This window comes from Varanus komodoensis, unplaced genomic scaffold (genome assembly GCF_004798865.1).
Source record: "Varanus komodoensis strain SLA01 unplaced genomic scaffold, ASM479886v1 scaffold1, whole genome shotgun sequence".
Lineage (NCBI taxonomy): Eukaryota > Metazoa > Chordata > Lepidosauria > Squamata > Varanidae > Varanus > Varanus komodoensis.
In genome coordinates this window covers 90,100,246-90,114,945 of record NW_025335268.1, presented here as the reverse complement: position 1 = coordinate 90,114,945, position 14,700 = coordinate 90,100,246, and the positions used below count along the sequence as shown (strand labels likewise).

The window sequence follows — 14,700 nt, the reverse complement described above, 5'->3', positions numbered from 1 at the left end:
ACAATAATTGAATGGCCTAGCAGCAACAAGGTCCTTAACTTCACTTAGAATAATGGAGAAGTCTTTTCTACCCTCTGACCCAGGGAATGGGGGAAACAACTGAAACATTGAAGCTAATTGTTATGACTGCACAGGCATTGCTTGCTGGATTGTCTGTTTATGAAATCAGAGAAAACAAATTCATATACTTTCAGTACAGTCTCAAAAAATTCAAGGCTGTGTATTGATGCTAACCTTAGAGAGGCATAGTGAATTGTCAGTCTTTCATGAACACTGTCCCCTGTGCTCATGGAGAACTTAGAACCTCTCTGAGTAGAAAGCAAAGCCTAAAGTACAATTCCATGGTATCAACAGGAAGCATCTGGACAATTTGAGGCCAATGCAGGTAACTACTGAATTGTGCAGAGATGAGGTTCTTTCATGTTCCAAATCCATTAGAATAGGAGACAATGGGCTAGGTATTTTTGCAAGATAACAAAATCAGGTCATTGTGGATATGTTTTTAACCATAACTTTCCAGCTTTAGCCCAAGAATGCCCGAGACAGAGGACATACAAGGTACAACAGAGGGATAAAAATTCATTCAGAAGGGCAAGAAAAAGGTAACATCAAAATATATTTTAAAACCAGAATTTCAATGCAGTACTTTTGTTAAAACACCTCACATCTCTCAACTGTTGGAGACTGACTGCTCCAAGTACAGCACCAGTTGTGTCCTGAATTAGGAAGTATCTTTTGCCGTCTTCTGATCTGTCCCAGAATCACCTCGCTATTGGTAAAAACAGAGCTTTCAGTGGTCACGCCAGCATCCCTCAGCTTTGTTCTACAATGACCAGAAGAAGAGACTGCAGTTTACAGCACTGATTCATTCATTGTAACAAAGTCCATTTGCCTCTTGTCTCAATATCCCTGCAGTCCATTGTACACCTTCTGCACGGATGCCTGTTTCAACAATTTTTTGAGTCCTGCAAAAGAATGTAAAAAAATCACCATACAAAGTAAAAAATGTTCCCAATATGTCAAAGGAAAAAATCAACCACATTCAAGCTGTTTTGATTCTTTGCCAGCACATTTCCATTCACATCCTTTTAGAACTAGAACGACTTTTTCAAAAGAGTGTTGAGAAAAATTCCCATAGGGAAGTTTATGCTAATACTTCCGACACAAAAACAGCTGTGCCACAAGGGCCATTACAGTACCGTGGCTACTAAATAAACTAGGAACAAGCAAGCCACTTGGCAAAGATCTGACCAGTTTTTAATCAAGCCTCATCATTTACTAAAGCAGTATATTTAAAATGTGTGCAAAGTAGCAACGGCTGCTGATTGCTCAACTGGCTCATTCTTCCAGAAAATGCAATAATCGTCAAAGAATACATCCATCACAATCTTTGTAATACATACATATTGAGGGCATGTTAAGGCAAATGGACGGAGAAGAACAGTGCATTTTGTACAGATACTGCTTTTTGGAGTACTTGCTGCCACAGAGCTGCACTTGATAACTTTTTGGTTCAAAGGGCTGCATGTGGTGCAAGCTCAGGAGCTACACATTAGGGATATATGGATGTTGTAACATCTAAACTTTGTGAATTGTTAAGTGCCTTTTGCTCCATCATCTGTTCATTCATGAAATTGGATTTTGAAAAACTGATGTATGCACTTGTACAAATTTGGAGAGATACAAGCTTACACCTCACAAAATGCAAAAATCCTCCTAAAGTAGACAGAAGTCTCTAAAATATGTATTTTCATGTTTTATCCTCTAGCAGAAATGCACCTTTTTGCTTGGTATTTTATTTTTGTATTTTTATGCAAGTAAATGTAAATAAAATTACAGAAAAGTAAACATAAAATAGTCTGGGAAAAGCTGTTGGAGTCTTCAAAATTTGAAGTCATCTGAGTCTGTTAGGTTTCTTTGATATCTCTATTGTGCATGTCTGTGTATATACAAGCATGCACACACACACACATATACCCTCAGCAATGTATGAGGATCTTTGAAGAAGGGAATATAAGGCCTTCTCTTTATTCTTCCCTCTATTACCCTAATAACAGATGACCTTTCCTTGCTGCTTTAAGTGCTGGAAAAGAGAGTTCTGCATGTGAAGGAGGGGAATACAAGTATGGAGAACTTGGTAGTGGTATCTGTTAACCCTCTTGGCTGCAGGTTGTACAGCCCTACCACAAAGCTTAATTGAATACATCAGACATCTTTTGGAGCATAATAGATGAAACCTGAACGAAATAATTTATGGTGCTCTTACACAGTTTAACTATAATACAGTCAAAATGGGCAAAGCAGCAGGCAAAATAACTTCCTGATCTCAAGTAGGAAGAACATATACAAGTTACTGCAGTTACTGATAACTGAGAATGCAGTTATTGATCAATCCATTTGGAATTTATTACTATAATAATGGCCTAGGATACAAAACTTGAATACATACCTTCCCGCTGTTCACTTGACAGCTGCTCTTTGGGAAAGTCTACATCAAATGTAATTATTAAAGAGCCTTTAATGTTGTTGTTGTCAAAATTGGGAAGACCTTCTCCTTTCTTCCACAGTTTAGCTCCAGGCTTTGTGATTTTATCCCGGGCAACATGGACCTAGCAGATGAAGCATGGTGGAGATTGTACAAGATTAGCATCTTTGACCAGCAACTTTTTACATATCAGTAACAGAGAAAGAATAGTATGTATTTGTGTCAACAAAATGCAAATTCCATGTACAAATATCATGGAGATAATGTAAGAATAATGATATCTAAACTGACCATTATCTTCAGTCTCACCTTATGTCCATCTAAATGACCAATATCCATTTCAAAGCCAATGAGAGCCTCAACCAGTGAGATAGTCACATTTGTATATAAATCATCACCTCTTCGTTCAAAGACTGGGTGCCTGAAGACAAAAGGGTAGACAAATATTAAGTACTTCTACAATGAACAAACTCTCGCAAACTCTCTTGTCTATAGAACTAGTATTAATGGTGCAATTCTATGCATGTTGAAACAGAAAACGTCCTACAACTCTCCCACATTGCCCAGTCAGCATGCTGGCAAATTTGACAACACATTTAAAAAAGACAGAGGGACCAAACATTATCCCTTGATTCTGTCACTCCCTGCAAATTTATCCCAGTCTTTGCAGGAGGAGATAATTTTCTAAAAGGATTCATCAAAATATGATACAGTGGAAATGTTTATGCAAAGGGATAAGAAGTACTTGTATAATCTGAACTGGCATCAATGCAATCAAAGCATTTGTCCTTATCTGACAGGAAAATAATTTCTATTTCTGCCATTAGCTGTATAGCAGCTGCTGGAGCCCTGAACATGGCAAAACCCTTTTTATCTTGCCAAATACACAGACTGAATTGGAACTGTTCATTAGTTCCCTTTTGTCAAGTGATAACAACTTCCTCTCTACTGCCTAACTCTTACTCATATAAGAACAATACCGCACTTAGGTGTGGTCCTCAAGCCTAACAATGATGCCAGTTCTGCTGGTGACTGTATTATACACATATAAAATCTTGTGCAGCCTGTTGCTACAGGTAAGGTTCTGTGCAATGAGGTACTACTCCAAGAAGGCATTTTAGAAGAGAACACAGTAAGAATTCTATAGTTGGGCCCTACAACCAGAAAAAAGGAAATCATAGCAGCAACTCTTTGTGGAATTTCTTTTTCCCCAGATGCTTATCACCCCAACCTGATTTAAGATGAAATCACCCTCACAAATCCAATGTAAAACAGCAAGCGCCTTCTTCCAGAAGGCATTCAGCTTCCCCATTCTGTATGTGATGGGGGAGAAAAGTTTCTGCTGCTTCATTCATGTTCCTGCATCACTGTCGAGTGATGATTTAAACATAGGAAAAACCATTAATATGTTTTCCAGTAAGCAAGATAACTTACTTGAGAACTTTTATTCGGAAGCGCAAGTCACCTGGTTCCCCATCAACGTGGGGCTCTCCTAAAGAAGCGTGAATATGGATTAAATTGTGTTAAAACTGATGCAGAAAATCATTTGTTACTTCTCAACAGTGAAACCCAACCCAGATTCTGCTCTGTAAGTTTTCTGTAAGTTACAGAGAACAGTTTCAGTAGGTTACTGTTTCCTCTACCAGAATGAGGATCCATCTTAATGGAATCCAGTATCTATGACAGTGCAGAAGGCACCAGTACAGATTTGAGGCTTGTTTAGATTGAGATAAACATGTAAACTGTTAGTGCCATTTAAGCCAACAACTGGTAGTTTAAATATGGATCCTTATGCTATGCAAGCTTACAGAAAAGTTTACAGATAAAAATAAATACATACATCTTCCTAAATATGATATGCTAGGCCACAAACAAGATTTCATGCCTGCAATAATTTAGTAAAGAATGAAGAGCTACATGGAGATACTTCTGCTTTGATCAATATATGGGTTAACAGAGAATGAGGAATATTTTGGAAACGAGTAAGCATGGGCACTATTGCATGGATAAGAAACAGGAGTAATTGTGAAAAATAAATTCTTATGTCCAGGATCCAAGAATCCTGTGCAGGACTCCCTCATCAAGCATAACCCAGACATTGCCAGAGCACATGGACCAGAATTCTGTAAACAAAAATGACACAAAAGGAAAAAAAAACTGAGTTGTGGCATTGTTTTCTGTAAAACTACAATTTTTAAGCCTCCAATAGTGATACAGCACTCTTTTCAAAACTGGCTTGAGCAGAAAGGAATTCAACTATGCTTGAAAATCAAGAAAAACACACTGGTCCTACAAAGCAAAGGTTATTAATGACTATCTTTCTGAGCATGCTTATTTTTCCTTGAGATCCTATCCCAGTCTTCTCCTGGTTAGCACTATGTTGTAAGCATAAGAAGAGAGGGAATCTTTCTCCCAAGACTGAAGCACATTTTGAAGACACACACTGGGGCAGAATCTGCCACCAAAGGCTGACACAGCAGATCAATTGCACATCTTGATGTCTTCAGTCTGTATTCTGATTTCATATTGCTATGTTGTCTCTTACTGTTCAAAGTGTAAATGAAAGCAAAAAGGATTTAAAAAGAGGTGATTTTTATATACCTGTTCCAGCACCCTAACAGATTCTCTTAACTTGAAAACTAATGAACAATTTTCCTGCTTTCTTACTGACATCAAAAATCCTCTTTTACTAATTCAGCTCCAACAAGATATCTAATTTATTAGAACAGAAATTATTAAGTTACCTTCCCCAATAAAGGGATATTCCATGCTATCTCTCACACCAGGCTCTATCTCCACTTCTAGGGTCCGTTCTTCATTCACAAGTCTGAGAAACAGGAGAGAAAGGCAGCAAACAATTAGAAAGAGGACATGCTTTTACCAAGTAAAGAAGTTTTGCCCTTTGTGACTGTGCTATCCAGACTGTGCAATTGCACTAATGTTTTACAGAGTGGTGGTGCTGAATCTATGTAGGTGGCATCCATAACACAAGAACTAGGCTCAAGCTGTCTCCATCTCAAGAAGCCACCTACAAGAATGCTGCAGGAAGCAGTCACAAGTTCCCACTCTGCATAACAGTGGAAGTACTTCTGTTATTTGGCAGAACAAGTTCAGTCAGGGAAACTGAATTGACAGGGCAACTAATTTAAGTTCCAGTCAGTCTGCCAGAAGGGTTTCCAACTTAAACAGCTTCTCTTACCTGCTTTCATTCCTACAAAAGAACAATATTTGATACCACCATGTGGCTAATACTGGTAATGTATCAAGTCCTTCTAGTTTACTCCTTTCAGTAGTTAAACTTGATCACAAACAACACATACGAAGAGCCAGAGGATGTCAAAAGACTCACTTGACATTGGGACATTCATCACAGACAACTTCTTGGGTCATCTGGAAACGCCCTGGACCCAACTGGGTTGTCCTCATTTCCTGGCGGCAATTGCATTTTCGCTTGCCTGGTGCCTGTCTTGCTACTGGTTTGTTTCGAATAACCTGTAGAGACATACAATGGAATCTCAGGGAAAAAATACTGTTCTGCCAAGGGAAGCTTTATGGAAGAAGGAAACTAAATTTACAGCAAGTCAAGCACTAAGAAAAAAAATGGTATAAGACGTTTCTTCAGTGGTAAAGATATTAAGATATGGAAAGATATTAAAAAATGGAGAAGAATTATAATGGAAAATGTTGGAAATGCAAAGAAGTAGATGGGACTTTCTACCATATGTGGTAGACTTGTGATAAAATTAAAAGATTCTGGAAGCTGATACATGTGGAAATACAAAAAAACTTTAAAAATTAACTTTCCTATGAGCGCTAAGAATATGCTTTTGAATATTATGCCAGAGACCTTTTCAGAGACTATGTCAGAGTTATTTAAATACATAACATCTGCAGCAAGGATTACAATTACTTCTAAATGGAAAACAGCAGAATGTCCAACAACTGAAGATTGAAAATAAGTTGGCTGAGTACGCAGTGATGGCAGTGTTAGCCGATTATAAAAACACAAGACTGAAGAATTTAATGATAAATGGAAATTTTATTATATGCAGTTTAATACAGAACAAAATAGAGCTCATAAAAATATTGATGATTTATACTTTAATGCCAATCTTATGCAATCATTTATAATTGACTTGGGGTTACTGGAAAATGTATTGGCTTAGAGAACTGTAATTATCTTTTTTACGAGCTTCAACAAATACTGATTGACAGAAAGATAAAACTTTTGCTTTTTCTGGAATTTTATAGGTTATGAAATTATGTGTTATATTTGTGTAAGATCCCCTGGCATTCTTATTTCTCTTTCACATTTTTCTGTAATCTATTTCTTTTAAGAAAACAATGAAAAATATTTTTAAAAAGAGTTACACAATCATTCTCTCTCATTCAAATAGTACCATACCAAGCACTTAGTCCAGATGACATGCATAAAGGGGGGGAAAAGTCCCATTTATTTTGGCTTGCCAACCAAGGCTCTACAACTGGCAAGATATAAACAAGGTAATCCATTAATCATCATAATTTGCTTTCTCCCATGGCAGACCAAAATTCAATAATGTAAGTACCGTACATTTAGAAATGCTTAGGTATGCATAGCAGGAATCCACATATTTTGGCTTGGCTTACCAAACAGTGCTTGCTGGTGGGTCACCACCAAGCTTTTTTCTCTGAACTGTGAACATGCTAGATGACTGCAAGTGTGGTATCCATCCCCCTTTGCAAAAGTGGTGCTAGAGACTCAGCTTGCTTCTATTATCCAGTGAAGTGAAATTAAGTATGACCCAGTCCCTACTCTCCATCCTAAGACTTCTGGGCACTGCACAGTAGGCAGGGAAGAGACATGTTCTTGATTCACCATACACAGGACTTTGGAGACAGCAAGAGGCAATGCAAGCCTTTCTTGCTATTTCCCCCTGTGCCTGAAGCCAAATTAACTTGGCAGGAGATGCTTTAATGAAAGATGCCTGCTTGATAAAGACAAAAGGCAGAGGGCTTGATTAGCATAAACCTTAGTTAGAACAATCCACTGCTGCAGCTGTTCCACTGGAACATTAGCACTACCATCTGTTGCCTTAATACCCTCAAGACCAGCTACTAGGCACACAAGCAACAACAACATACTTCACTGTGTGGTCTACTAAAGGCATAGCTATCAGCACCAGCAAAAGCATTTTGCTTTGACATCAAGATCCTACAGTATCAGCAGTTACAGCAACTTCTCAATGGTGATACAAAAGCAATAGTAATGAACAAGTTTGAAGGATGAATACTCTTCTTTCATAAAGTCAATGCAAGATACATCTCAAATATTTGCAGATGGAAAGTTTCAACATAGTACCTTGTTCATGTCTGCTCTAAGTTCTACCCTGATGTCTCTGTTTTAACAAGCGCTCAGCATTGCCACAATCTCAGACCTATCAGTTATTAATAAAATATGTGACCTAGAAACCAGATTTTGAGTAAGCTAAAAAGGCCTGTCAAAGTAGGTTGGCAAACTTACTTCTACAAAATTTCCTGCATATACTTCTTCTAGTGTAACTTCTAGGTCCACAATGATGTCATTTCCTCTTGGAATGTTTCTGTCCTGTTGACGAGGATTGCCTCCAAACATGAATCCAAAGTCTCCAAAGAAACTGTAAAATGAGTGAACATTAGTTTAAAAGAAAGAAAGTCAGTAGATGGGTGATGTTCATTTTTAGTCAATTATAGGGGAGGAGGCAAGGTAGTGCTAGTTAACTCCTTGAAAGATAGGATCAACTAAGTTTACAACCCCTTCCTGAGATCCATTTGGGTGATAACTTCACCTAAGGCACAACTTAATATAAACAAAAATAGTAACTGCTTGTTAGTCCTTGTTAGGGCAAAATCAAACTAGTATGCTCTTAAGAACATATTATAAAACACAATGACCTGATTCACATTTAATTGCTAACTATGGGTTAAACAACCCAGTTTCACTGAAGTAAGTTAGGATTCTGCCTCCCACATGAACTTCACTTCCATTTTCTTTCTGGATTGCAAAACTATTTAGGAATGTCCCATTCCTGGGTTATTATTGCTGTTCCCTGTCAACTCAGCTATCTGTGTTGAGAGAAACAATCCAGAATGCTGGGATTTTATACCACCACAGCAACCTGAGTTGTAATATTAGCCTTTTAACTGTCAAAAGGGTATGGAGAATAAATTTATGTTGATCTTGTGATAAATCTCAAGAAACAGCACACATGCAACTGTAAACAGTAAAGAACTTTCCATCACAAAACTTACCTGAATTATTATTTCCTCCCAAAAGAAAACAGCCACTGGACATTAACAAAACATATGAGTAAGGGAAGCATTATTTTATTATACTTCCAGTAATTGGCTGATTAGTTAAACCTTTATTAAACAGATGTTGTGGTACTGAGAATATACAAAACATTATTTATGCTGGGTTAAATGTAACCTAAGATCTGGCACCTCTTTTGAAGCAGATATCAATCAACTCTATTGATTGGGCAAAACAGGTTTATTCCAATTCATTATCCCATTCTTGAGTAAGAGTATGTGTGTCATATTTGTTCACCAATAATATGTATCGACTAGTATGAAATATGGCTCAGTGTTGCTATTGAGCCTCAATCAATATTTCCAAAGAAAAATGGGGCTCTGAAGTTGTAAAAGCAGCAGGGTCAAACTGAGATTCTCTCAGCTGTTTCAGTAGCATGTATTGCCATTCAGTTGTAACTGGCAATTTGCACTTAGCATGCGAAACAAAGAACGGTAAGAAATTATCAGTGAAGAGCTATAAGCTGATCCAAAGTAAAAGTCACCCTGCCTGTCTAAATTTGTCAAACTTCTTCTTGTGAATCTTTACATCTTGGTTTGCCATAGAATTAATTTTGCAATTCACATGAGACTATGTGGCACACCTAACACGCTCACCTACTGCCATGGTAGGAGGTACCATGTCAGGCTCAGCAAAGTAGCACATCTCCCCTGGCTCCTTGTTAAAGCACGGAGCCTGGCTCACCTTGCAAGTCCTTGCAGGATTGGTATAACCCTGTAGGTGCTTGCAGAAGTTACAGGAAGAGCAACAGGAGGTGGTACAAAAGGCTGCTCAGTCCTGCATAGTATTGCCACAGCAACCTGAGCATTCATGGCAGCTGCTTAATGCTCCTGATCTGGCTTCTGCCTTCAGTTCTGCCATGTCTTCATCTGTGCCTTTGCTCCTTCCTCTTCCTAATTCTGTCTTGCTTCTGTTCCTACCTGGCAAATGTGTGGTATCTGATCCTTGCCTCCTACTGGGCTCTGGTTCTACCATGCATTGTTGGTGCCTGACCTTTTCTTGCTCTTGCTTTTCTCATTGGTTCTGCCACAACTTGTCATTATCTGACCCTTGCTTATTCCGGACTTCACCTTCACCTCTGGTTCTGCCATGTCTTGCTGGGTATCTTGCAGGTTATCTATTCCTGACTCTGTCTTTGGACTTACCATTCCTTTTCAGTATCTGACCCTTGGCTGTACTTGACTGTCTTTCTCTCTGGCTCTCTTTATTTTGCTGGGATCTGATCCTTGTTTGTACCTGGTTTCACCTTCTCTAGCTCTACTGCATCTTACCAAGACCTCCATCGTCCTCAGTTCTGCTTTTCTAGTACCCGAACTACTACTTATGGACTAAAACACCCTATCTTGAGAATCCAATGCAATTCCTAAGAGGACAGGATTGAAGCATGGACATTTCAAAATTGAGTGGAGGAGAAGTCAAGCCAAAAAGATAAAAACTTAATACAAGTCATTACGTAGCCTTGATGACATAAAGAATGATCAAGGAAGAGAAAATCACCCTCTTTAATCAAAAGCTGCATCCTTTTCAAATTTAGCTTGATCATTTAGTTCATCCTTAAGACTTGTCTTTAGAGACAAGTATTTTCAGATAAATTATGAACCCTGGGTAAATTGCCAGGAAACTAGCATACTATGGGGTATGGTTGACTAAAAATGTAATAGCACAACATTGGAAAGACAAATGGCCACCTGAACTAACACAAAGAATGGAAGACTTGATAAATCATTCAATTATTGAATGATTGGTTTTTAGGCATAATTTATAAACAGATACATACATGGGTATCTGGGCTGTCTTTGCTGAAGTCTATCCATAGTTATCTTTAACAACGGTTGTACATCTTGTCATATATAAAACATATATGGACACACAATACAGATGTACTCAGTGTAACAGATTCACTCAGATTTCATTATTGTTCTTTTAGGGTTTTGTTTTTAAAATTCACAAAAAAGCAATACTGAAACAGAAAAGGAACCTGGGCTGTTCTTGTAATCAAGGAAGAAAGTGAAGTAGTAAGTGTGCAGGAGACAGCACTCTTGTTTGCTTTGGTGTAGTTATCACTAACTATGGTTTCTGACATATGCAGCTAGCAGTTACATGTGAAAAGATTGACAACTATGAGAACCAAAGGTTCCAAACTACTAGTTCTAAGAGGTCAGACAGTGTGCTATTTACTTGTGTGTTATGGCTTTAGTATGCTATTCTTTCCATGACAGAGAATAATGTTGTAATGTAATCGTACAATCTCCACTGATCAATAAGAAGATCCACAAGATAATAACAATAAAATATGGAAGTAGTAATGGCTTTGGGGAAACTAACATGGATATCCTCACACTGAATTGCAAGGTAAAGCTTACTCTCCTGGACAAGATAGCTTGGAGGAAGAAAAGCACACTTACTGTGAAAAAATATCTCCATGGGAACTCTGGTGACCCTCTTTCAACCCCTCTTCTCCATATGCATCATACTGCTTTCGCTTTTCTTCATCTGATAATACCTGTAGGGGGAAAAAGTGTACACATATGCATTAGACTAAGTTTTAAATAGCATGCTTACCTAGAACCTAATCCTAATTGCTTCTCTACCAAGCAGAAAAATATCATTGATTTCTCTTAAGAAAGGGTCTTAGACCTCAGAACAGTCTAACATTAAGGTTAAGATTTTAAATGCATTTATTCTTGGGACTGTGAGAATGAAGGAGAAGCAGCATTACCTAACCTAGATATAATTTGTGATTTTTATCTTGACACCACAGATCTATAATATAGTGATAATTTTATGAGGGGTACAAACTATTATTATTTCCTTGCCCCTGACTTTCAATCAACATTCAAAGGTTTATGCCTTATACAGTTCATTTGCAGCCCAATACAAGACTTACTCAAAAATAAGGCCCACTTAATTCAGTACTTGATACTCTCCCATTTATTGTGCTCAGAAATGCAACCTTAGTAATATAGAGAAGACCTTAATCTCAGCACAAGTGGCAGTCAGCTAGGTCAAACTAGTTAGCAAGCTCCTAACAAGTAGTTATTCTTTATGGAAAGGGTTTTTTCTCCCTTCCCCATCCACATGAAGCTTTTATTGTGTGATCATCTTGTCACAAACTTTATCCTGTCAGAACTTTACTGGGGCTTAGGAAACATCATCTTCCATTTTCACCCTCCCATGGCCCAAAGCTTCTTCTAGCTTTTTCCTTATTATTTTCTCCTCTGCTAAGCAGATAACACTAGAATAATTACCTTTTCATTGGTAGTGCTCAAAGCTGTCCTTTGGAAGCACCTTATGTACAATGTATGTTGTAGCCTGTTCAGGTTTGCTCTCCCACTATGTCAGGGGTGCAGAATAACCAGCCCACTGGGTTCCCCAATCTGGCCTGCTGAACTTCCTGGTATCTTCCAGGGAGCAGGACTTGGCCTAAAAGTTGCACCAAAGGAGGAAGGAAAGCTCACTCTGTGTTCCCAAGAACTTTCAGGGGAGCTAAGTACCAAGCTCTACCTAGCCCTTAAAGTAGTATGATAAAACCATTTTAGTTAACCAACTATTAACTTTAAGAAGTTATATCACTTAAAACACTGTCCACAGAACATATTAAACACTGACACAACATTCTAATGGTGTCCTGGACAGACATTTCCTAAGCACACTGACCTCATAGGCAGCCCCGAGATCCTGGAACTTTTCCTGCGCACGTGGATCATCGGGGTTCCTGTCCGGATGAAGCTGCAAAGCTAATTTTCGATAGGCCTTTTTGATATCTTTAACTGATGCACTACGAGGCACTCCTAAGATCTTGTAGAAATCTCTCCTGAAAAACAATGAAGTCAGTTGCTTGTCATGCCCCTCTTCCTTTAATGTCAACCTATGCTTAGGTCACAAGTTAGATGACAACAAGAGGATACATTTCTCTCTTCTCACCAATACTATTAATAGTTACTACAGTTATAATCTACCGAGAAACTCTTACATCCAGATTACAGCTGGATATACAAACAGCATATAAGCTTATCAGTTTATTATATTTATTTTTCCTTTCAGGTAACTCAAGGAAGCTTACATAATGCTCCAGTCAGTCTTACCCTCACAACAACAATCCTGTGAAGTAGGTAGGGCTGAGAGTCAGTGACTAGTCCAACATCACCCAGCGAGCTCCATGGTTGCATGGGGACTAGAATCCAGAACTTCTGAGTCCCAATCCTGCACTCGTAACCACTAAAACACACATTTATTGTAGGTATGTATTTGTCATTCTTTAATAACTTTTCCAGGGTGGTTTACATTTAAAACTCCACCACCACCACCACAGCACCCGTCAAGATTAACCCAATCAATCTGAATTTAAAGGTCTGAGAAAATATAATGGACTTCGCCTAGTTTCAAAATGACATTTGAGTAGGTACTGGGCAAGTCTCCCCAAGGAAGACCTTCCTACTGGTAAACCATAACAGAGAAGGTCCTTTCCCAAATATCCATCCCCTGGACCTCAAATGAGAGAGAACATAGGGGAATGCCTCTGATGACAATCTTAACATACAGGCAGTCACATGTGGAGACTGGTGATGCTTGCTTACAGTGAACTGCATTCGCCAATTTGATGTCCATCCTCCCAGCTTGGAGAGATCCCTTTGGAAATCCTCACAATCCCTTTTGGTTTTAACTGCCCGAAATAATACAGTGTCATCAGCAAGTCATACTTGGTTCATCAGCCTAACTAGCAAAGGGCATTCCTTGTCACAAGGCAGCCTGCCCCTCAAGTGACAAATGATCAGTGAGCATCCTTCAGAGGAATTACAACTCCATTCAAGACAATAAATATCAATCACCCAGAAAGATAAGCTACCACTGAGTACCTGGACTGCACCTTTGTTTATTGTCCCTTGGTTCATTATAGTAACCAATTGTTAAAAACAAGTACTTAAACATGTCTGTGGAGGAAGTTTTAACAGATGCATCTTCTTTTGCCCCCAACAACATAACGTGAGGCATACCTATTCATGTATTACACTTGGATCACACTTTTCCTTCAAGGAACTCATGCAATCCTTCCCTTTATTTTTATCCTCACAACAACCCTACAAAGTATGTTAAGCTGAAAGAAATGACTGGCCAAGGCCAATCCGCCAACTTCATGCCGGGGTGAGTTTCCCAACCTGGGTCCTCACAGTCACAGCCTGAAACTGTGACGACTACTTCACACTGGCCCCATTACACGACACCTACAGGAACCCAAATTATGAAAAACACAGGAAACTGGAGTGACTCCTGCTCATTCGAGAGAGGAGGAGGAGGAGAAAGGAACCAAGATGACCAGGAAAGTGAGAGGAGGCAGCCCAGCCTGGGTGGTGGAAGAAGCAAACCCCCAGCACCACGCGGGGGAAGAAGAGGTGTCATTGTGTGGAGTCAGAGGCGGTGCGGAAACGGAATGGAAGAGGTGAAGCATCGCCGCCGCGAAAGACCTTCTGTGGCGGCGGCGGGGGGGGGGGGTGACGAAAACGGACCAACGGGGGTTCCACCCTATCGCGAGGCCACCTGCGAGGGCTGCAGCGTGGCTGACGTTTCCTCCCTGCCCCTTCCCTCCCTGCCCCTGGGCTCACCCGGCAATGGCGTCCCCAAGTAAGCACAACAACAACAGGAGGAGAGCGCCGAGGGAGCGGGGGGACATGGCGGGGTCTCGTCGAGCAGGTTCCGCGCCCCCACCTCACTCACTCGCCGGTAACCATAGGCACGAAAGAGAACCCGGTGAAGGGAAGCGACCAATCAGTACCCGGCACAGCATATCCCTCTCGTGCGCCGTTAGCCAACCACAATCGCACACTTCACCCGCGACCCGGCTAGATTCGGCCAATCGGGAGCAACTGCGTCAACACATTGGGACACA

At 39.6% G+C, this 14,700-nt stretch overlaps 1 protein-coding gene across 1 annotated transcript; it reads right to left on the bottom strand.

Annotated features, from left to right (window-relative positions):
- Positions 1-137: 137 nt before the first annotated feature.
- On the bottom strand, positions 138-14,601 carry DNAJB11 (DnaJ heat shock protein family (Hsp40) member B11). Its single transcript, XM_044434398.1, has 10 exons — positions 14,417-14,601; positions 12,474-12,630; positions 11,222-11,319; positions 7,989-8,121; positions 5,835-5,977; positions 5,230-5,312; positions 3,920-3,977; positions 2,795-2,906; positions 2,450-2,609; positions 138-965 (listed from the first exon to the last, which is right to left on the bottom strand). Exons 1-10 carry the CDS (start codon positions 14,482-14,484, stop codon positions 901-903), a joined length of 1,077 nt encoding a protein of 358 aa, XP_044290333.1. The 5' UTR covers positions 14,485-14,601; the 3' UTR covers positions 138-900.
- Between the last annotated feature and the right edge of the window lie 99 nt (positions 14,602-14,700).

What these genes read in the sequence shown, in the direction of transcription:
- DNAJB11 (XM_044434398.1), bottom strand. Translation starts at nt 14,484, where the DNA reads ATGTCCCCCCGCTCCCTCGGCGCTCTCCTCCTGTTGTTGTTGTGCTTA. An exon ending in CATGGAGATATTTTTTCACA is followed by an intron (nt 8,122 to 11,221) that starts GTAAGTGTGCTT and finishes CTCATTTTACAG; the next exon opens with TTTCTTTGGAGACTTTGGAT. An exon ending in GTCAAGTGAACAGCGGGAAG is followed by an intron (nt 966 to 2,449) that starts GTATGTATTCAA and finishes ATTCTTTTGCAG; the next exon opens with GACTCAAAAAATTGTTGAAA.